We start from the raw sequence: 24,942 nt of genomic DNA, 5'->3' as shown, positions 1-24,942 counted from the left end.
GTTTGCTTATGAGGAGTGGGCCAAAATACCTGCTGAGAGGTGCAGAAGTCTCATTGACAGTTACAGGAATTATTTGATTGCCTCAAGCGGTTGTGCACCAAAATATTATGTTGTATCATCATTTTTGTCCAAGCCTGTTTCATGAGTTTATTTTTGTAAATAATTCTGTTGAAGCATGGTAGAAAAGCAATGTCTGACTTTTATTGGTTAAATTTCATAGATTATTTTTTTATTTATTATTACTTTTGTCAGATTCAAGTTATTTCAGTGACCGTTGAGAGTTTTTCTTTCATTAACCGAAGGATACCAAAAATTTTGCCCACGTGTGTAACTTTAGCTGAAAATAAGTCTGAACAATCTGCTTGTTTAGACCCAGATCAGCTTATGACCAGTTGAGCTGCTGCAGTTCACAATATTCCAATTCTCCTTTCACAAAAACTTCAGACACAGTTTAGCTCGGTTTATCACATTGTCATTATGTTCTTTTGTCTTTCAGGATGGCCAGTGACACCCCATTGTCACCCTTGGGTGCTGTAGAAGAATGAGGGCATCTGGATGAAGGCCATGGAGCTCAAAGTGTGGGTGGATGGGGTGCAGCGGATTGTGTGTGGGGTCACAGAATTCACCACGTGTCAGGAGGTTGTCATCGCACTCGCCCAAGCCATAGGTTAGAGTTATCAATGTTTGAGACTGTGATCCATGTTTTCTTTAGTTTTTTGTGAGTTTTGTGGTTTGCTGGACATCATGACTTTCAATAGGCCTAGAAGAAGCAAAACATGGAAAAATACTTCCAAGACTGGTCACTATAGTGCACTGTCTTTTCAGATGCTCTGTTGCATCCTGTCAGCTGTTATCGTTTTTCCTCAGAATTACAGGTGTTTAATTGTTAAAATACCTTGAAAGACATGCATTCTTACTGTGAGGGGGGTCACCTCCCCGCAGATCTGACCTGTAATCTGGCCTGGTTGCACCACCTGTTTGTTTTCATGGACATAGATATGCCACGCTGTTTAACAATGCAAGTAGTTATTGATTTACCTATTGCCACACACCATTTCTCAACATTAAACTTATCTAAATGAAGTTATAGGTCAGATCTGTGGAACGGTGATCCTGCTTACTGCACAAATGCTTGTTTTTCAACTTATTTATTTTGTAGCTATAAAAAAATACCTGTGGACAACCTGCCAGAAAAGTTACATTGTGCAAATCAGTGGTTGTTTAAAACTACTAGGTAAAATTTTCCTAATACTTTTCCTTATTGAAGTTTGTGCCTTCTAACAATAAATCTCTATAAACATTTGCAGCGGATTACATAAATACCCCCACAGCAAAGTCGCAATGTTTCAAAGCTTTAAACCAGAAAAGACTAGATTAACATGTAATGAAATCCTTCCTGTTTGGACATATTTGGTGATATTTGGTCCCACATTAGAGCTGCTAGATTACTCATACTGTGGTAATGCAGGCGGATTGGACCAAGTGATGCAGGACTCGGGGAAAGGTTTACAGTGTTTATTTACAGTTAGTGAATAACAGTACAGTAAAGAGGGTTGATCTGGCGGTGAGCAGGAGGCGAGATGTGGGCCAGGATCCAGGAGCAGAATGTGGAGCGCAGCAGAGACGACGATGCAGGCGGCACCGGGGCGGGGAGCAGAGTGCGAGCCAGGGTCCAGGGTCATGGAGTGCAGGGACAGAGACAAGACGGTCAGAGCCAGAAGGAGGAGCAGAGTGCAAGGAGGGTCCAGAACATGGAGTGCAGAGACAAGACGAGACAAGACTGTACCAGGACTGGGAAGCAGAGCCGGGAGCGAGGGAGCTGGGATGGGCCAGAGAGCAGGATCTGAAGGGTAGCACAAAAAATCCAAATGAGCAGGGTAAAGAGAGCAAATATACAAATAGGCAAGGACAAGCTAGATATTCACGTAGAGACGCGGACGATCTGGCACCAAGTGTCTGGTCCTGGCTCCTCTTATCCACAGCAGGTGGCGTTGATTGCGCTGATGGGATGCAGGTACGCACGGGAGGAGCCAGGAGACCCACCCAGCCCTGGCTCAGGCAGGTGAGGGAGGGAAAGGAACAGAACAGGAGGTAAAACATGGAACAGGAATCACACGGATCGTGAAACATACTTTACTGAAAATAGCAAAGGCTGCAGTTTTTTAGGTACCATAATTTCTGTCTTATTCCGCATAAAAACTGCTAACTGTATGTTCTAAATACATGTGATTCTTATATTAGTTTGTCAGTGCTTATTTCTATGAACAGAATCCTATTATTAAAACATAAATTGCAACAAGACCCAGGACAAGCTGGAGGGACTATGTCTCTCAGCTGGCCTGGAAGACCTCACCAAAGCACTGAGACTGCTCTTATCAAGGTGACAAATGACATCTGCCTGAACGCTGATGCAGGCAAAGTCTCAGTCTTGATCCTGTTAGATCTGAGTGCTGCCTTTGACACCATCGATCATGGGATCCTCTTACAGAGACTAGAGGACTGGGTGGGCCTGTCTGGTACTGCACAAAAATGGGTTCAAGTCCTATCTACCAAACAGCCCCAGGAGTCAATCCTGGGACTGGGAAGGCAAGTTTATTTGTATAACACAATTCATACACAAAGTAATTCAATGGATAAGTAATAGCATGGATAAGTCCCTCCAAGTCTGGTTTTGACAGTATACCTTTGATTTTTGCTATGTTTTTTAGATGGTAAAAAGCTGCAGATGTTATTGATTTGATGTGGCTGTTACTTATGCATATGACTGAAAGGTTTTTACTCTGCACTCTTTTTTATAATTTTATGATAATTATGTCTGAGTATTTGTTTTGATTTCTTTGTATTGTGATTTTAATGTGTTTCTTAGGTTGTTTTCGCACTGCCACTAGTTAGGTCGATGTAAAAGCATTCATTTCGAGAGCAGTGTGCTTGGGCTGGTGTGAACCCAACAGTCGCACTCTGGACCGCAGTAAATGGTCAGTCCATGAGCTCCACTCACACCCTGGAGTGGGGCGAGTGTGGTGTGAGTGCTGCCAACCTCAGGCTGACCTACCCTGTCCGCTGTGACAGTAAAAGTGGTTGGGATAGAGCAAAATACCGCTCAGGTCATGTATATTTCTATGAATGGGCGCCGCAGTACTACTTGTTTGACACGTTCAGCTGACAAGGCACTTTGGATCAACTTAATATCAGCAACAGTCCTCCTCACTGTCTGCAGAGGTGAGCCTGGGTTTATCTGTTGTTCCAAAAACTTTTCTCCACCACCAGCATGTACATCCCTCTCGGTGTATTTAGCCACAGGTGAAAGAAAAGGGGGTATGGGGGAAGCAAGCACATGCTCATGGGACGCTGTCTCTTGAAGCTCATTGTAATATAAATAGGTTTGACGATCAGCTGAGGGATGTGGCTCATGGTGCGTGTTTGATGTGAATGATGCATGGTGTACGTGAACAAGGACGACTGAAACTAAACAGAACTAAATCTAGTGGGGGTCAGTCCACAGATCACACTCACAACCTTATTCTGTAAAGCACTCTGAATTACTTTGTGTACTAATTGTGCTATACAAATAAGTTTATTTGTATAGCAGCCTGGAAGACCCTGCTTAGATTGCTGCCCCCATGATCCAGCTCCGGATAAACGGTTGAAAATAGATGGATTAGATATTTTCATCAAATCGTTCTATCTCATATAATTCTTCACTGGGACTGGCTATACTTTGATTGTGTCCTACACTCACCTGAAGGATTATTAGGAACACCATACTAATACGGTGTTTGACCCCCTTTTGCCTTCAGAACTGCCTTAATTCTACGTGGCATTGATTCAACAACGTGCTGAAAAGATTATTTAGAAATGTTGACCCATATTGATAGGAGCATCTTGCAGTTGGAGATTTGTGGGATGCACATCCAGGGCACGAAGCTCCCGTTCCACCACATCCCAAAGATGCTCTATCGGGTTGAGATCTGGTGACTGTGGGGGCCATTGTAGTACAGTGAACTCATTGTCATGTTCAAGAAACCAATTTGAAATGATTCGAGCTTTATGACATGGTGCATTATCCTGCTGGAAGTAGCCATCAGAGGATGGGTACATGGTGGCCATGAAGGGATGGACATGGTCAGAAACAATGTTCAGGTAGCCCGTGGCATTTAAACGATGCCCAATTGGCACTAAGGAACCTAAAGTGTGCCAAGAAAACATCCCCCACACCATTACACCACCAGCAGCCTGCACAGTGGTAACAAGGCATGATGGATCCATGTTCTCATTCTCATACGCCAAATTCTGACTCTACCATTTGAATGTCTCAACAGAAATCAAGACTCATCAGACCAGGCAGCATTTTTCCAGTCTTCAACTGTCCAATTTTGGTGAGCTTGTGCAAATTGTAGCCTCTTTTTCCTATTTGTAGTGGAGATTAGTGGTATGAGTGTCTTCTGCTGTTGTAGCCCATCCGCCTCAAGGTTGTGCGAGTTGTGGCTTTACAAATCCTTTGCTGCATTCCTCGGTTGTAACGAGTGGTTATTTCAGTCAACGTTGCTCTTCTATCAGCTTGAATCAACAAGGCATTTTGTCCCACAGGACTGCCGCATACTGGATGTTTTTCCCTTTTCACACCATTCTTTGTAAACCCTAGAAATGGTTGTGCATGAAAATCCCAGTAACTGAGCAGATTGTGAAATACTCAGACCGGCCCGTCTGGCACCAACAACCATGCCATGCTCAAAATTGCTTAAATCACCTTTCTTTCCCATTCTGACATTCAGTTTGCTGTTCAGGAGATTGTCTTGACCAGGACCACACCCCTAAATGCTTTGAAGCAACTGCCATGTGATTGGTTGATTAGATAATTGCATTAAGGAGAAATTGAACAGGTGTTCCTAATAATCCTTTAGGTGAGTGTATATTGGCATGGTGGCTGTCAGCAGGACTATGATAAATTATTTTAAGATTAAGTGATTTGAGGACAGTGGTTTACATGATCAGACCTGAGCTGGCATGAAGCTAGATGAGTCTTGCTGTGGACGTATTGACATGTATAACCTTTGCTATAACATGCTATAGCCTTTTATCATCAATGCTGAGACTTTGTTTTGTTCAGGTCATTAAAGGTGAGTGCAGCTTGTGCCAATGAGACTTGATTAGGATCAACTGTAAACCTCACGCTCAACTCAAAACAAGGTGTCAGGCTCAAAACGAGACAGCTCAATGACAAACATGAATAAACAAATATCATTATAGTACAATACTTTGTTTAACTTAGTAAAAGAAAAATATAAAATCTGTCAACTGGACAAAAAGTTGTAGGAGTGGAGATGTTTTGCTGCCCATCATCCGCAAAGACACTTTACTTAACTCCACTTTATTTCTTTAAAAGATGCTTTATATCGACTGTCGATTATTAACCATGCTATTATTGTTTCCTCTGCTCATTTACCCACCCAAAGTTGTATTCACCGCCACCAGTACATGGTCACTGCTTGCTAGCATAATCTGCTGATATCCATAGGAGGGGCCAACAGCATGTTTATTTAAGTTTAAATTTATTTATTTGATTAGGACAATGCATGCTAATGAACAGACATGATACTACATGAATGTAAACACACTGGATTATAGCCCAAGGCTAATTTACATCTGTTGTCCCAAAGGTCTGGGGTCACAAAAGGGCAAAATTAAAAAAAAATGCACACTACACCCATTACACTGTTACTATAATTGCACATTCCACTCATTGCACAGTCCCCATCATTGCACATTACACTCCTTGCACAGTTCCCATTATTGCACTATCCATTTATTACACAGGCCCCATTATTTCAGTCAGTGTGGCTGCCCATTCAAGACAATTACATTTTAACTGTCATGATCCATGTTATCCCTGCTCCCTGTTTTGCCTCCTGTCTTGCTCCTTCCCCTCCCTCACCTGCCTGAGCCGGAGCTGGGCGGAGCTCCTGGCTCCTCTTGCGTGCACCTGGAACTCATCAGCGCAATCAACGCCACTTTGAGCCAGGACCAGACACTCGGTGCCAGATCGTCCGCATGTCAACGTGATTATCTTGCTTGTCCTTGCATTTTGTATTTTTGCTCGCTGTTACCTCGCTTATTGGATTTTGTGCTACCCTCCAGATCTTGCTCCATGGGCCGTCCCAGCTCCCTCGCTCCAGGCTCTGCGCTGACCCTGCTACCCAACCCTGGTATAGTCTGTCTTGTCTTGCCTCTGCACTCCACGTCACTGGACCCTGCCTCGCACCCTGCTCCTTTTAGTAAGAGTTGGGCGCTCTCACTCCCTCCTCACTCCACGTGCACTCCACGTCACTGGACCCTGCCTCGCACCCTGCTCCTTTTAGTAAGAGTTGGGCGCTCTCACTCCCTCCTCACTGCCCTTATGACTGTGCCATCGACCTTTTGCCTGGAGCCCCCTTACCTGCCAGCCGTTTATACAATCTCTCCAAACCTGAACGAGAGACGATGGAGCAGTACATCCGGGATTCATTGGCCTGTTGGTCCCTGTTCTTCAGTCGATTTGATTTTACCCTCACTTACTACCCGGGCACTGTTAAGCCCGACGCCCTGTCCCGTCAGTTCGCCCAGGAGGAGAGTTCCACCGCCCGGGAGCCCATCATTCCGTCCTCCCGAGTCGTAGCGGCCATCCGTTGGGAGATTGAGGACCTGGTCCGGGAGGGCCAACGGAATGACCCCGGCCCACCTGGCACATTATTTGTCCCTGATCCTGTGTGGTCCCAGGTCCTGGAATGGATCCACTGCTCCCGGTTCGCCTGTCACCCCGGAACCAACCGCACACTCACCCAGACACTTCTGGTGGCCCACCGTCGACAAGGATACTAGGGCCTACGTTTCCGCGTGCCAGGTGTGTGCCAGGGGTAAGGCCTCCCATTCATCACCGTCTGGTCTGCTTCATCCGTTTCCCGTCCCGAGGCATCCGTGGTCACATGTGGCGGTGGATTTTGTGACCGGTCTTCCTCCATCCCAGGGCAACACCATTATCCTCACCATTGTCGACCGCTTCTCTAAGGCTGCTCACTTCGTCGCCCTGTCCAAGCTTCCCACTGTCAAGGAGACTGCTGACCACCTCACCTGCCAGGTCTTCCATCTCCACGGAATCCCATCCGACATCGTGTCCGACCGAGGCACGCAATTCACCTCCCAGGTGTGGCGTGCCTTCTGCGAGGGCTTGGGCGCGTCCATGAGCTTCACGTCGGGGTTTCATCCCCAGTCCAACGGGCAGACCGAGCGAGCCGACCAAGACCTGGAGACGGCCTTACAGTGCTGAGAGGTGAGCTCGACCCAGCTGCATGGGTTCCCCGGTGGGTGGTGAAGAGGAGCACCCCTCGGTCCGGATAGGTGAATGCCTATCCGCCTCTGGCCCGGCGGATGAATGGCGACTCTCGGTCCACGCTGGCGAGTGGCGCCTCTCTTTCCAGCATGTTTGCAAACGGTTATCAATCCTCCAGTCGACCTCTATGGCAAAAGACCAAAATTCAGTCTGCCTTGTCTTGCCTCTGCACTACATGTCACTGGACCCTGCCTCACACCCTGCTCCTCGTTCTGGCTCTGCTCGCCTTGTCTCCGTCCCTACACTCCACGACCCTGGCTCGCACTCTGCTCCCTGCTCCTGTACTGCCCGCACCGTTGTCTCCTGCCCACTCCATGTTCCACCCCGGGACCCTGGCCTGCACCTCGCCCACCACTCATCGCCAGATCAACCTTCATTATTGTTCAATTTTTTACTTGTGCAATTTGTTACAGTGTTTATTGTAAATAAACACTGTAAACCTTTCCCCGAGTCCTGCATCTCTTGGTCCAATCCGCCTGCATTACGACATTAACTGTTGCCCCAATTTCATTCAAATCAAGTGTACTTACTCTGGTTTGAATTCAGAAAATTAGATATGTTGAACACAATTGTACTTGAAGATGTAGTGTATATATGTAAAATACGTACTCCACCTTCTTGCTTGCTTTTCACTAGATGGCATTGCTTTGCCTGGGATGTTCCACAGTATGGCATTACAGTTATCCATCTTGCATTTATTTGATTCTTACTTGTGTTTTTATTACAAAATAACGCTTTGAAAAACATACATTCTTTTTGTAAGTGGGGTCCCCTCTCCACAGATCTAACCTGTAACCTGTAGCATCAACTGCTTGTCTCCATGGAGATAGGTATACTTAATGCCATACTGTGGAACATTCGAGTCCAGAAAAATATGACATAGCCTGCATAGTTATTTAAGTACCATTTTGTTAGTAACTCATTTTAATAATTCTAGTTAAGTCTAAAACAAGCATGATTTGGAAAAAAAGTATCACCAGATCTAAACCAGGTCTATAACAGGACCCTTCCATGTCTAATCTGGAGCTAAACGAGGTCTAAAAGTGAACTACCGTATTTTCCGCACTATAAGGCGCACCTAAAAGCCTTTAATTTTCTCAAAAACCCACAGTGCGCCTTATAATCTGATGCGACTTATATATGGATCAATATTGGTCAATTATGACACCAGTCAGGAGGCGTCGCCGAAGTAATAGCGGTAATGACCCTTTAAGGACTGAGCACACTATGGGCCAGTATAGCTCACCTAGACCTACACATTTATTCTTTTTTTAGCCATAAAAATCATGTTACACGAAGTATCAGAATTTACTGCATTTTCACACAGCTACTTCTATTTTACACATCCATCCGTATTTTTTCTTTTACGCATCGAATAAATGACTGGGAAAATCCCCGCATCACCTGCGAGGGACAACAGAGGCAGATTACTGTAATGATGGTAAAATACTTAGACAGCCTCGTGTCTCCGCTTTGAGACGCCGTTTGAATTTACATGAGAGCATGACTGGGCGCGGAGTTACGCTGCTGGAAAGTCCGCAACCGCGCTCTGTCACGATGATAGGATCTGACGCTATAGGGATAACGGGGAGACAGCACCGGGCGACATACGCCACAATCTGCCAATGGATTGCGGATGCCTGGGCTGATATATCAGTCTCAACTGTGGTCAGAGCTTTCACGAAGGCAGGAATTGTCACTGAACTTAGACAACAGCAGCGACACAGATAATGGGGATTTTGACAAGACGGAATCGGGCACTTTGAATGAGCTCGCCCAACTGTTCAACTCAGACACTGAAGAGGAAGAATTTGACGGATTCGTGAATGAGGAATCAACTGAAAAAGTGAGGCTTTATGTGTTTCTTTCATGTGTTTACAACTAAACAAGGCTGGAGACATTGTGAATATGGACATTAACGTTTGAACAACATTGAGTTATTGTTATTGCTTTGCTATATTTCGAGAGTTACTATATTGTGAATGCATTAACTTGTTTTGTGAGTGAACAAAGTTTTCAGAACGTTTTTTTTAATTCTATTAATAAAGTTTGACTGACTGACTTATCTGACTGTTTTGTTGACATTCCCTTTAGCGCAGCTCCATCTCGTGGATGCATAACACAACCTCAGCTACTACAGTAGTTTATATTCTATGCGCCTTATAATGCGGTGCGCCCTATATATGAAATTTGTTTTAAAATAGGCCATTCATTGAAGGTGTACCTTATATTCCGATGCACCTTATAGTGCGGAAAATACGGTACATCATTTCCATTGTAGTTCTAAACAAGAAATTATTCAAAGGAGGACAGAAAAATGGATCACATAGTCTCTAAATTAGGCAAACCTGAAGGAGCTTGCATACCGCAGTCTAAAGTAAAAACATAGACACTGCCAGTACAATGCCAATGCTACTGTGGCAGCTAAATGTCCTACAATTCAATAGTGCCTTTCACATATAAACAGGAGTTATAGCTGCATGCTGTCCTTTGTATTGTCCCTCTCTTTTGTCCCATTCCGACACTTTGATGGGACTGGCTACTGGAAACAATGCCTTCTTTTACAGCCAGGGGGCCTGTGTTAAATATGTGGGTGTGACTCCTGTTCCTCTTGTCTTCATGCACACAGAATGAAAGCACATATATCCACACATACTAAGCCATGACCCATTCACCCTCCTTTTACATGGCACAATCTGAATTTGTGTAGCTAGATTTTCCTACTTTTGAGATGCAGAACTAAAAAGGGAGCCTGCATCAAGAGTGGGAGATAACATGAAAAATATAGCCCTGTGTGCAAGAGAAGTCATTCATGTATCGGAGGATTCGGGATTTTTGATGGTGTTCTTTAAGCAGTTATTGCCACAAATACACTGTAACTTGAATAAAAACATTTGTAATAGGGCTGTGTAATCATGATCAAAAAAAGTTTTATTTATGTTCATTAAATTAAGATTGAAGGCCATTTGTTCTAAGTAAGAATAAAAACATAAAAAAATACATATTTTCAATCATTATTATTGGGCCCGAGCCTGAGTGACCATCCCAGCGAGGGACTAAAACCGTGTCCAGAGCCCAGAAAATACAACTTGACATGCCAGGGACTGGTATCAAGAATTAGAACTCAATGAGCTCTAACTGTCACTGACGAAGCTAAGATAAAATAATGAAATTATGACTTGGTAGCACCCCCTCAAACTTTGATTTTCAAGGGGCCAATGGAAGAAAAAAAGTAAAAATCTCAAACTCTGTACAGGAAGTCGCAATATTGGATCAAACTGGGGAATGACAAAAGCGCACACCTTCGCATTTAGGACATCTCCTTATACAGTTTTCATCACACACTGCAAATTTGGCCAAATCCCACTAAATCCATGTGCAATTAAAGATTATCAATTGTATTTTGAATATGAGTTTGGGTGTGGTCATGGTGAATTTTCTACAAAATTGCTATTTTTGGAATATTTCAAAAAATATTTCTCGCACATTTTTTGTTTGGAAAAAGACAATAACGTGTTTATACAGATTTGTGAGCTGAAGGCAATGATATGTCATGGCACTATCCAACAAACTGGCTCTGTAGTGCCCTCTTGAAATTAGATTTTAAAAAATTCATAGAAGACAACTCATTTGTCGTGGACTTGAAAAAAATTCACGGTGGTCTTATTTGTGATGGGGCACAATGTGAGAAAGTCACATGTCTCTAGCTTTTATGGTTTAGGAGAAAAATAATAGGAGGAAAAAAAATCCATTATTATATGTGCCGAATTGAAGCCATTTTTGACCCCCTGAACGTTCACGAAAAGTCAGTTTTAAAATTCAAGATTGGTGAAATTTAATTAATTTATTTATTTTTTGCAATTAATTTGTAAAATTTTTGAAAATTGACTCCATAGCGCCCCCAACTCCAAGGCAATCTTTTTTCAAAGTTTCTAAACAATTGAAATTTGGCATGTACAGCCTCCTTGACATACTGATCAAAAAAGCCTATGAGGATTTTCCTCTATTTTTTAACTGTGTTGCCAACATCCAACATTTGTCAAGTTATCGTTTTTTGTTAATTGGGATGAAAAAAATAAAATAAATTTGGTACACATATTCCACACATCAAACTGAACAAAAAAGTCAATAAAGACCAACCATGCAGGCATGAAAATGTCATAAGTGCTCTTAATGGAATGAATGCAGTAGTATTACATACATACATAGATGCTGATTTTGGGGTGAGGGGCGATTTAAGTGTGGACAAGAGGCGGAAACTTCGAAATAGTGTGTACCCCGTGGTCCCAAGGGGTGGTGTTATTATTATTATTATTATTATTATTATTATTATTATTATTATTATTATTATTATTATTATTAAGCCTGAGCTTGGGACAACATCCCAGCGAGGAACTAATTAAAAATGTGTCCGGAGCATGGAAAATGGCAAAAATCAAGTAGTAAACACGCCCCGACATGTCAGTGAGTGGTGTCAAAAATTAGAACTCTGCAAGCTCTAATTGTCACAAAAGACCCCGAGAAAAAAGAATGAAAGACGACTCGGTAGTGCCACCTCAAACTTTGATTTTCATGGGGCCAATAGGAGCCCGACCCAGAAAAAAGTCAACGTAAAAATTTGAAACTTACATCAAAGCTGTCAATCATGCCCGTCTGAAAACAGGGAGATTCACCAGTGACCAGACTCACATCTTCATAAAGTTTTGAAGAAAAGATGGCCGCCAGCAAAGTTGCAGTCACTGTACTCTGGCTATCGTCGTTTTAAATTTAAGGTTTTTAAATCCACACCTCATTTAAAGTCAAGTCAAAGCATTCATGGACAATGTGTTTTTAATGAATCACGAGATGCGACATTTTCTGTGCTGCTTACACTGTGCATCCTAACCTGCCTATATCGCTACCTGTTGCTGCCCAAGGAAACGAAAGGGCCTATTCCCCTGCAGCCCGCAGTGAACTTCTTCTGTACTCTAACTTTCTGACTAAGGGACATCCAAGAGTACAAGAAACGCATACGAGAGAAAACTGTACTCGGAACGCCCAGTCTGCATTGTGGGACTATGTAGTGATGATTCTACTGGCTGGAGATGTTGAATTAAACCCTGGACCACAGGTGCTAGCAGCCAACCAACACCCGATAGAACCGATGCTGAAAGCATCAACAGCGGGACTGCTTGGGCTACTACCGGAGCTGCCACCACCACCAACAACGGGCCACAAGCTAGCCTCGGAGCTACCACCAGCAGCAGCGGGCCGCCAGCTAGCCTTGGAGCTAGCCTCGGAGCTACCACCACCAGCAGCGGGCCGCCAGCTAGCCTCGGAGCTACCACCAACATCAGCAGGCCGCCAGCTAGCTTTGGAGCTACCACCACCAGCAGCGGGCCGCCAGCTAGCCTCGGAGCTAGGCTAGGAGCTACCACCACCAGCAGTGGGCCACCAGCTAGCCTCGGAGCTACCACCACCAGCTAGCCTCGGAGCCAGCCTCGGAGCCGGCATCAGAGCTAGCCTCGGAGCCAGCCTCGGAGCCAGCATTGGAGCCAGCATCGGAGCTAGCCTCGGAGCTAGTACCAGCACAAGCAGCAGCAACGGACTGCGGGTCAGCGCTTACCAAACATAACTCATGGCAATTCACAACCACTAAGGTACTAAATAAACAATGACAAACTAGACTTTTACAGACAGTTAACCATGCAAAAATCCTTTGGGACCCCCAAGCTAAACCTAAGGGGCTTTTAGGTGGACACATTAATATCAGAAGTTTACCTTCAAAAACTGAACAAATAGAAACTGTTGTTGTGATTTTGGGCGTTACAAAAATAAAATTAATTTAATTGAATAGAAAAACTATTGCATGACTCTAATCTTGATTATTTAGGACTTTCGGAAACTTGGTTAAATAAGAATACAGCAGCAGGTACCTACACTATTCCAAACTATAAATTATTCAGAAGGGATAGACCTAACAAAAAAGGAGGAGGTGTAATATTATACATTAAAGATAACTTAAAATGCAAACAGATGAATCTTCCTTAAAAATGCCCTGGAATGTGTAGGTGCCACAATTTGTCTGTCTGTTGAAATGACTTTTGACTCATTGTAATATATAGACCACCTAATGAGAAGGATGTATTCTTTGACATGCTGAAAGATGTACTCAAAGCTTGTAATAACAAGGAAACCATAGTAATGGGTGATTTTAATCTGAATTGGATGGACAAAATACGATCTAACAAGTTAAGGCACCTAACTAAACAATTAAATTTTACTCAGGTAATAAAGAACCCAACTAGAATCACGAGCTCCACCAAAACATTAATAGACTTGATTCTCGCTAACAAAATTGATCGTGTTAATAAAACTTACAATTTGATAACAGGTTTATCGGACCATAATCTAACCTTAGTCTCAAGGAAATTTACCAAATCTCGTTATAGAAATCAAAATAGAGAGAAGACATATATTTCATTTATTCCAAAGCGTGACCTGGAGCTATTAGATACTGAAATAAAAAACACGGTCAGGATCCTAAGCAAGCATGCAATACTCTTAAAAACTCAATTGTCCAAATTATTTCTAAATTTACAAAAACGCAACCACAAAAATTTTAAAGTAAAAAATCTCTCCCATGGCTGAGGGAAGGAATATGGCTTTTAATGAAAGACACCGCCTTAAAAAAAGTATCTCAAGACAAGACTTAGTACAGATCGATGGACTTTTAAAAGCCTTAGAAACAAGGTCACAGGTCAGTTAAGAAAGGCAAAAGCGGATTTTTTTCTTAGACATCATGAAACGGGCTAAAGGTAACAGTAAAATGATATGTGTATTGACAAATTAACAGGGAAAGAGCAGAGGGGAAATGGCCCCATTGAACTTAACTTCAACTCTGGCACTGACAAAGCACTTTCGTCTGGAGCACAAGCCACTGTAAAGGACAGCCTAACTGTCGCCACCATGTTCAACAAATATTTGATTTCCTCCATCTCAGAACTGAATGATTACCAAAGCTATAGTGTTACATTACATTACATTACATTATATTACACCACATTACATTACACTACATTATATTACATAACATTACAGTTCATTACACTACATTATATTACATTACATTATATTACACATTGCACTCTTATAAATATTTTTTTTTTAATTATATATTTGTATATTGTTCCTCCAAGTCTTATTTTGTAGTGTGTGAGTGTGTATTGATTATATTGCTTACATTTTATATTGTATTGTATTTCTCACCTGCTCAGGGACTACAGATGGAAACTAGCTTCGGCTATAATCTGGTGCAGGGCATCTTTAATGTTTTTTGCACATTGTCCCTTTCAAATAAACTAATAAATAAATAAATTTTAAAAAGAACATGTCGGGACATGACAAAAATGATATTATGGTCCCGCCCAAAAACGTACAGACCATATTGGATCAAACCCACAAATGACAAAAGTACACATCCTCACATTTAGGACATCTCCTCGCACAGTTTGAATTACAACCACTTTAAATTTGGCCAATTACCACTAAACCCATGTGTGATTAAATATTATCAGTTACATTGTGCATATGGCTTTGGTTGTGGTCATGATGAATTTTCAAAAAAATCGCAAATTTTTGAGTTTTCAATAAAATATTTACGCATTTGCTGGGAAAACGCTAATACAGCGTTTATGCACATTTGTGAGCTGAACACACTGGCATGCAAATTAAGGCACTCTCTTACAAAATGGCTCTCTAGCACCATCTTCAAATTTAATTTTCAAAAATTCTAAGTTTTGTCTTGGACTTGTGAAAAAATTCACAGGGGCCTTATTTGTGATGGGGCACAATGTTAGAAAGTCACATGACTGTAGCTGTTATGATTTGGGAGAAAAATAATGGGTGAAAAAAAAATTCCATTATTAGGCCCGAGCCTGGGACAACGTCCCGGCAAGGGACTCATTAAAACAGCATCCGGAGCATGGAAAGTGGCAAAAATCAAGTAGTAAACATGCCCCAACATGACAGTGAGTGGTGTCAAAAATTAGAACTCGACGAGCTCTAACTGTCAACAATTACATTTTGATTATGACTTTGGAATTGGTCAGGGTGAATTTTCAAGAAAATCGCAATTTTTGGAATATTTCAAAAAAAATATTTCTCTTTCACACATTTTTTTTGGGGAAAACGATAATACAGCGTTTATGCACATTTGTGAGCCGAATGCAATGATATGCAAATCAAGGCACTCTCTCACAAAATGGCTCTCTAGCACCCTCTTCAAATTTCATTTTCAAAAAATCATAGAAGACAATCGATTTGTCATGGACTTCAGAAAAAAATCACAGGGGCCTTATTTGTGACTATAGCTGTTATGGTTTAGGAGAAAAATAATGGGTGAAAAATGCATTTCCATTATTAGGCCCGAGCCTGGGACTACGTCCCGGCGAGGGACTCATTAAAACCGCGTCCGGAGCATGGAAAATGGAAAATGGCAAAAATCAAGTAGTAAACACGCCCGACATGGCAGTGAGTGGTGTCAAAAATTAGAACTCAACGACCTCTAATTGTCACAAAAAACCCTGGAGAAAAAAATAACATATAAAATCTGAAACTCATATAAAAAAATAGAACATGTCAGGACATGACAAAAATGATATTGTGGCCCCGCCCTAAAATGTACAGGGAAGTCGGCCATATTGGATCAAACCTGGGAATGACAAAAGTGCACACCCTCGTATTCAGGACATTTTTCTCACACAGTTTTCATCACAAACACTTAAATTTGGCCAAATCCCACTAAACCCATGTGTTATTAAAGATAATCAATTACATTTTGAATATGACTTTGAGTGTGGTCATGGTGAATTTTCAAACAAAATCGCAATTTTTTTAATATTTCAAAAAAATATTTCTCTTTCACACAATTTTGGTTGGGAAAAACGCTAATACAGCGTTTATGCACATTTGTGAGCTGAACGCAATGATATGCAAACAAGGCACTCTCTCACAAAATGGCTCTCTAGCGCCCTCTTCAAAATTTCATTTTCAAAAATTCGTAGAAAACAGTCGATTTGTCGTGGACTTCAGAAAAATTTCACAGGGGCCTTATTTGTGATGGGGCACAATGTGAGAAAGTCACCATGACTGTTGCTTGTTATGGGTTAGGAGAAAAATAATGGGTGGAAAATGCGTTTCCATTCTTCTTATTATTATTATTTTGGTGGCCACTTTGAAGCCACTTTTGACCCCCTGAACGTTAACGAAAAGTCAATTTTATTTGACCCAAAATTCAAGGTTGGTGAAAAATTTATTATTTTGATGTTGAAAAATATTAATGGTTTCAAAATGACTCAATAGAACATGTCAAGACAAGTAAAAAATTATATTATGACCCCACCCTAAACCCTACAGGAAGTCAGCCATTGTGGGCGGAACCCATTTTTTCAAAACTTTAACTCTAACATTTGGATATTTTACGCCTCGGATTTTCATTCAAGAAACATGCACAAATTGGTCAAAATGAAGTAGACCCATGTGGGATTATAAGCTACTCTTTGGAATTTTCTAAGTTATAAAATGTGGGTGTGGCCCTCCCCGAACCGCCACCTTAACGTGGTGGAGGGGTTTGAGCACCCGAATGATCCTGGGGAGCTATGTTGTCGGGGCTTCATGCCCCTGGTAGGGTCACCCATGGCAAACAGGTCCTGGGAGACGGGTCTGACTAAGAGCGGGTTCAGAAGCCCCCCATGAAGAGACAAACAACAAGAGGCAAGCTACGTCGCCCGGACTGGCGTTACCGGGGCCCCACCCTGGAGCCAGGCCTGGGATGGGGTGCTCGGCAGCGAGCGCCTGGTGGCCGGGCCTTTCCCCACGGGGCCAGGCCGGGCCCAGCCCGAAGGAACGACGTGGGGCAGTCCTCCCTGGTGGACTCACCACCTTCGAGAGGAGCCATGAGGGGGCGGGAGAGATCTGGGCGGCAGTCGAAGGCAGGGACCTCGACGACCGGATCTCCGGACATGGAGACTAGCTCTGGGGACGTGGTATGTCACCTCGCTGAGGGGGGAAGGAGCCTGAGCTTGTGCGGGAGGTTGAGCGTTACCGGCTAGATATAGTCGGGCCTCCAACTCCACGCACAGCTTGGGGCTCTGGAACCCAACTGTCTTGAGAGAGGTTGGGTTGGGTTGCGGTTGCAAGGGGTGGCGAGAGCCTTTATCACTGCTTGCAGTTTTAATTAGGCCCGTGCCTGGGACTACGTCCCGGCGAGGGACTCATTAAAACCGCGCTCCGGAGCATGGAAAATGGCAAAATCAAGTAGTAAACACACCCCCGACATGGCAGTGAGTGGTGTCAAAAATTAGAACTCGATGAGCTCTAATTGTCACAAAATTGGACCAACCCGGCAATGACAAAAGTGCACATCCACACATTCAGGACATTTCCTCGCACAGTTTTCATCACAAACACTTCACATTTGGCCAAATCCCACTAAACCCATGTGTGACTAAAGACTCTCAATTATATTTTGATTATGTCTTTGGGTGTGGTCAGAGTGAATTTTCAAAAAAAATCGCAATTTTTGGAAAATTAAAAAAAATATATATATACAAATTTATACAAAAAAATATATTATGACCCCACCCTTAACTCTACAGGAAGTCGGCCATTGTGGGCGGAACCTCATTTTTTCAAAATTTTACCTCTCACATTTGAATTTTTTGCGCCTCGGATTTTTATTCAAGAAACATGCAAATTGGTCAAAATTAAGTAGACCCATGTGGATTATAAGCAACTCTTTTGGAATTTTCTAAGTTATAAAATGTGGGTGGTGGCCAGACTGCAAGAAAAAAAGCATTTTTTTTAAGTTTTAATTGCGTGTACTTCAACACAGTTAGTGTTCTATTTCCTGGCAAGAATATACTTTTTTTTTTTGAAAATGTTGATTATGAACGCATAGATATACAATTTACACAGGTTCAGACAATTATATTGCTCCACAGCGCCCCCTTGAAACCTTTGAATTGGACCAAAAAATTACTTTGACATAAACATTTGAAATTCAGGCATGGACATTTGATTTGGCAAACTGAACAAAAAAGCCAATGAGAACATACCTCTGTCTGCAACTAAGGTTACCGTGGTAACATAATAAATGTGTCATTGAAATGAATGGGGTTCAGAGTACTGGACTTTGTTGTAGACTAAATAGATGATCTACACTAATTAAACTGTGGCCTAAAATTGAAGATTGGCAAAAAATGTTGTGTTTTCATGTGCAAAAACATGAACGTATCAAAATGACTCAATAGCGCCACCTCAAAATTTGAAATAAACATTACGGCAATGAGAGACCTTTTTCATCATAGACAAATGAAATTTGGTACAAGCATAGAACATGTCAAGACAAGTAAAAAAATATACTATGACCCCAACCTAAACCTGACAGGAAGTCGGCCATTTTGGGCGGAATCCCATGTTTTCAAAATTTTTACTCTAACATTTGGATTTTTTATGCTGTGGATTTTCATTCAAGAAACTTGCAAATGGTCACAATTTACTAGACCCATGTGGGATTATAGGGAACTCTTTGGAATTTTCCAAGTTATAAAAATGTGGGTGTGGCCAGCCTGCAAAAAACAGACATTTTTTGAAGTTTTAAATGGCCCGTAGCTCAAACATGCAGTTTCCTATTTTCCGGCATTAATATACATTTTGTTCAAAATCTTGATCTTAGTGCATAGATATGCAATTTACACATATCAAATATTACATTGCTCCACAGCGCCCCCTTGAAATTTGTAAATGGCACGTAAAAAAATTACTTTGTCACAAACATTTGAAATTTGGCATGGACATCTCTATTCCATTACTGAACAAAAAAGTCAATGACACCATAACTCTATTTTGAAAGGTGTTGCCATGGCAACGTCTGACATTTCTCATTGAAATACATGGGTTTTGGTCAACAAGGATGAAAAATAATTACTGTGTCATTGACCATTGAAATTCGGTACACATAATCCTCTCATCATACTGAACAAAAAAGCCAATGAAGACGTAACTCTATTTCCAACCGTGCAGGCGTGACAATGTCATAAATGCTCCCTTTGGAATGAATGGAGTAGTATTACTCAGTCGATGATTTTGGGGGGGAGGGGCGATTGTAAGCGCGAACAAAAGGCTGGATCTCCGCAGGTGGCGTATACCTCGTGGTCGCAAGGGTGGCGAGGGCCTTTATCACTGCTTGCAGTTTTAATCTTATTATTATTATTTTGGTGGCCGCTTTTGAAGTATTTTTTGATCCCCATGAACGTTAACGAATTGTCAATTTTATTGGACCCAAAAATTCAAGGTTGGTGAAAAATTTATTATTTTGATGTTCAAAAAATTAATGTTTCAAAATGACCTCAATAGCGCCACCTCAAAATTTTGAAATACATTGCGGCAATGAGAGACCCTTTTCATCGTAGAAAATTTAATTTGGTACCAAACATAGAACATGTCAAGACAAGTAAAAAAATATATGATGACCCCACCCTAAACCCTAAGGAGTCAGCCCATTGTGGGCGGAACCCCATTTTTTCAAAATTTTACCTCTCACATTTGGATTTTTTGCGCCATGGATTTTCATTTAAGAAACTTGTAAATTGCTCAAAAATGAACTAGACCCATGTGGGCTTATAGGGAACTGTCTTGGATTTTTCTACATCATAAAATGTGGGTGTGGCCACCAATCAAAGAAAAAAACAATATTTTGAAGTGTTAAAGTGCGCATAACTCACACATGCAGTGTCCTATTTCCCGGCATTAATATACATTTTATTTAAAATCTTGATTCTGCACGAAATGATATACAATTTACATATGTCAGATTTTTTTTGTTCCACAGCGCCCCCCTTGAACGTTGAATTGTACTCAAAAAAATTACTGTGACATAAACATTTGAAATTCAGCATGAACATTTGGCTTGGCAAACTGAACAAAAAAAACAATGAGAACATACCTCTGTCTGCAACTATGTTACCGTGGTAACATAATAAATGTGTCATTGAAATGAATGGGGTTCAGAGTGCTGGACTTTGTTGTAGACTAAATAGATGCTCTACACTAATGCAACTATGGCCTGAATTTCAAAGTTGGCGAAAAATGTTGTATTTTCATGTGCAAAAAAATGTGTTTCAAAATGACTCAATAGCGCCACCTCAAAAATCAAAATAGATTACGGCAATGAGAGATCTTTTTTCATCGTAGACAAATGAAATTTGGTACAAACATAGAACATGTCAAGACAAGTAAAAAAATATATTATGACCCCACCCTAAGGACACAGAGGACACTGTGGATGTTTGTACAAGTTAAACTAGAGGCATCTCGGACCCGGAGCGGTTCGTGGAACCGAGTGAAGATCTCATGGTGGACTCAGGAGCAGAGGACCTTATGTTTTGATGGACTGGATGCTGTTCTTGAAGCGTGGTAAGCATGGTTTATTCTGCTATTGACTTAATTGTTGGTCAAATGTGTATCATGTGTAATCATTAGCATTAGCTAATGCCAATTTGCGCCCCCCGACCACCACCAATCCTCACCCAATCACCACGCACCACTTGGGTAAAGTGTCTTGCCTAAGGACACAATGACAGAAGTAAGGACACAATGACAGAAATTGGTCCGAGTGGGACTCAATCCTCCAACCTTCTAGTTGCGGGACCAAAGCTCTAACCACTGAGCCACTGTTGCAGAATGACTGTCTCACTGTACAATCATGTACAGTGTGTTCTCAGTTTCCAGTGTGTGTTTGTTTACATTTTGAAGTGTGTGTGTGTTTGTTGATTGTTTGCAGTGTGTGGTGTGTAAATATATACTTGTTTTGACTATATTTTATATACAAATATACATTTTATATTGTGTTTTGATATGATATATAAATGTACAGTAATAGGAGCAGCTGGTGTGCAGATACATGATTCCTCTCAGGTGTGAGTTTTCAGTAGAGCTCTCATTGATGTCTGTGGGTTGAAATATTCAAAAGTTATTGCACTTTTTCCAAGCGTTCTCCAAATGTCTTCATTCGGATAGGTTTGGAGAGGCCTGGACTTACTCATGATAAAATGATTGTAAAACTCTAATTTTTATAGGTATTGACCTCAAATTTGAAATGTAAGTGGTCAACAATCTTGTCAGTGAGGTATGTGTATTTTTGTCCCCAGCTCCCCACTGCAGATTTCTAACACCTTCATTTTCACAAATTTTTTTTTTGGCGAGGATGAGAAAAAAAATGTTTTTAGGTGTGTTCCAAAGTGTATAAATGCTCAGCAGACAAACTTACAGTGATTCTGACCGACTGTGGGTAAAACTATAGGATGTTACCTTTACAAAGACCCCAAACTAGTGCAGTTACTACTGAGGGTTCAATAATGGTGATATTATTTTAATTTGGAGAGGTCAGAAGAAAGGCAATTTCACCAAAATCACCCGGAATGCTAAGGGGTTAACGAAAAGTCAATTTTATTGGATCCAAAATTCAAGTTTTGTGAAAAATTTGTTATAAAATAACTCAATAGCGCCACCTTAAAAATCAAAATACATTACCGCTATGAGAGACCAGTTTGCCCATTAGATTGGGGGTGGAACCCAGAGATGAGGCTTACCGTGGCCCCCAGACCCCCCCCAAAAAGCCTGCCACACCTGTGAGGTGAACTGGGTCCCCTGGTCCGAGACGATGTCCGTCGGGATCCCATGAAGGCGAAAGATGTGGGCGGTGATCCTCTCCTTAGCTGTGGGGAGCTTGGGTAGGGCAATGAAGTGGGCGGCCTTCGAGAAGAACCTGGGGACGGACAGGGTTAGGTATGAATAATTTGCCAGGCAGGCCATTACCTGGGTCGGGGTCATTGGCTTGGGCCGCCCGGACCACGTCCTCGACCTCCCAATGAACCGCCGCCACGACACAGGCGGATGGAAGGATGGATTCGGAGGCGGCGGACTTCTCTTCTTGGGAAAACTGCCAAGAGAGAGCATCGGGCTTAACGTTCCGGGACCCGGGGCGATAAGTGAGGGTGAAATTGATTTGGCTAAAGAAGAGAGACCAACGGGCCTGGCGGGAGTTTAAACGTTTAGCGGATTGGATGTGGCGAGGTTCTTATGATCTGTCCAGACTAAAAATGGAGGCTCTTCCCCCTCGAGCCAGTGATGCCACTCCTCCAGTGCCAGCTTCACCGCGAGGAGCTCCCGGTCCCCTACATCATAATTGGCCTCCGCTGGGGTCAAGTGACGGGAAAAAAGAGCGCAGGGAAAGAGACGGTTGTGGGGGTCAAACCTTTGAGACAGTATGGCCCCCACCCCAGTGTCCGACACATCTACCTCGACAATAAATTGGCGCAACGGGTCAGGCTGGTGAAGGATGGGAGCGGAGGTAAACAGGTGCTTGAGCTTATCAAAAGTGGATTGGGCTTCAGGGGACCAGGTGAATGGTAATGCGGGTGAGGTCAATTTAGTTAGGGGGAGACGACTCGGCTGAAGTCGCAGGTGAACTGTCTATAGAAATTGGCAAAGCCGATGAACCGTTGTAGTTGCTTGCGGTTGGCAGGAATAGGCCAATTAATGACAGCCTGGATCTTCTCAGGGTCCGTTTTCACCTGGCCTCGCCCCACGATGAACCCCAAAAAACTAACCTCCTCAGAATGGAATTCGCATTTCTCAGCCTTAACGTACAGTTTATTTTCCAGTAGGCGTTGGAGGACCTGGCGGACATGATGCTGGTGTTCCTGCGGAGATTTAGAAAAGATTAAAATATTATCAAGATATACAAAAACAAACCGGTTAAGAAAGTCCCGGAGCACGTCATTAATGAGGGCCTGGAATACAGCAGGGGCGTTAGTTAGGCCGAAGGGCATGACTAGATATTCGAAGTGGCCTTAAAAGCAGTCTTAAAAGCAGTCTTCCACTCATCCCCCTCTCTTATGCGCACCAGGTGATACGCATTCCGTAGGCCGAGCTTGGAAAAGATGGTTGCTCCGTGGAGGGGTGTGAATGCGGAGTCCAAGAGAAGAAGTGGGGATTTGTTTTTTACTGTGATGTTGTTAAGCCCCCTATAGTCTATGCAAGGACGTTGTGTCTTGTCCTTTTTAGTTACAAAAAAAGAATCCTGCACCAACTGGGGAGGAGGATGGGCGGATGATACCAGCGGCCAATGAATTCCATTCTTCCATAGTTTCGCGTTCGGGTTTGGACAAATTATATAGGCGACTGGACGGTAAGGGGGCACCTGGCAGGAGATCAATAGAACAGTCATAAGGCCGGTGTGGGGGCAACGAGAGCTCCCTACTTTCACTTAACACCTCCTGGAGGTCATGGTACTCCACTGGAACAGCTGAGAGATTTGGAACGTCCGAGGCGGGACTGGAAGTAGAGTTGGCCCTCCCTCCGCGTGACAGGGCTGACTGCAGACACTGGGCGTGGTGAGTGGGGCTCTAGCCTGATATTTTCTCCGGACCCAGACAAAAAAAACAGGATTGTGCATCTGCAACCACGGGTAAACCCAGGACGCAACGGCGATGAGGGAGTGGACAGGACGTGGAAGCGACAAACCTCGCGGTGATTCCCAGATAAGACAAGTGTTATAGGCTCGGTGACCTGAGTCAGACAGGCGAGGAAGCGTCCATCTAGTGCCCGTGCATCGAGGGGATGTTCCAGGACCTCCAGTTTAATTCCACACTGCTCCGCAAGCTGTTTGTCAATAAAATCCTCCTCGGACCCAGAATCGACGAGGGCTACAACAGGTAAAGTATCCGCGTGAAGACACAGGGTAACGTTCAACAAAAGTCTATTGTTACTTTCTGGGATGTGAGACTGACCCGCCAGTACTCCCAGTGCTACTGGCGGGCTCCCCCTTTTGGCCGAACCGGGCAACCAGCAATGAAATGTCCCCGCTCACCACAGTAGAGAAACTCCCCCCCAGGCGGCGACATCGGCTAGGTGCATCGGCTCCTCCGGAGGCAGCGGGGAAACACGTGTCTCTCACGGGGCCGGCGACCGGCGTCTCTCCCTCCGTCGCATCTGCAGCCGGTTATCAATCCGGTGGGCCAACGAAATGAGAAACTGTAAATCCGGAGGCTCGTCTCGGGAAACCAACTTATCCTTTAAATGTTCGTTAAGTCCCTTTAAAAAAGCAGCCCGCAGCGCACTGTCCGTCCAATCAACCTCTGCTGCTAGCGTCCAAAACTCTATGGAGTAATCCGCTACGGACCAGCACCCCTGGGCGAGACTTAACAGGCGGGCAGCCGCATCCGCTTGGTAGTGCGGGTGATCGAAAATTTAATAGCCGACACAAAGTTTTCATAGTTCAGATTGTCCGGAGCCATGTTAGTCAGCCGTGCCTCTGCCCACTGGGGCGCCCTTCCCCTAAGTAGTCCGTAGATGTATTGTATTTTAGTCAAAATGGGCAGGGCACTGCTGGAACAAAAACGTACACTGGAACAAAAATCCCCTTGGTCCATTTTTGGCCAGACCGTTCTGTCATAACGGTGGGTGTAGCGGACCAAAGACGTGCAGGACTCGGGACAGGTTTACAGTGTTTTATTTACAGTTAGTGAAAGGTTCAG

The 24,942-nt window shown here is 43.1% G+C and overlaps 2 protein-coding genes across 2 annotated transcripts in view; one reads left to right on the top strand and one right to left on the bottom strand.

Annotated features, from left to right (window-relative positions):
* Nucleotides 1-24,942, bottom strand: part of tmem209 (transmembrane protein 209) — a 265,065-nt gene that overhangs the window by 161,202 nt on the left and 78,921 nt on the right. The window lies entirely within an intron of this gene.
* rassf8b (Ras association domain family member 8b) overlaps nucleotides 1-24,942 on the top strand; it is a 92,674-nt gene that overhangs the window by 34,499 nt on the left and 33,233 nt on the right. The window contains exon 2 of the mRNA XM_033989814.2: nucleotides 497-667. Within this exon, the coding sequence (XP_033845705.1) occupies nucleotides 556-667 (112 nt within the window). The 5' untranslated portion in view covers nucleotides 497-555. The remainder of the gene's footprint in view (nucleotides 1-496; nucleotides 668-24,942) is intronic.

Source organism: Periophthalmus magnuspinnatus, chromosome 23, assembly GCF_009829125.3.
Source record: "Periophthalmus magnuspinnatus isolate fPerMag1 chromosome 23, fPerMag1.2.pri, whole genome shotgun sequence".
NCBI lineage: Eukaryota > Metazoa > Chordata > Actinopteri > Gobiiformes > Gobiidae > Periophthalmus > Periophthalmus magnuspinnatus.
The sequence above is the reverse complement of the archived record's forward strand: the minus strand, read 5'-3'. Positions and strand labels throughout refer to the sequence as shown.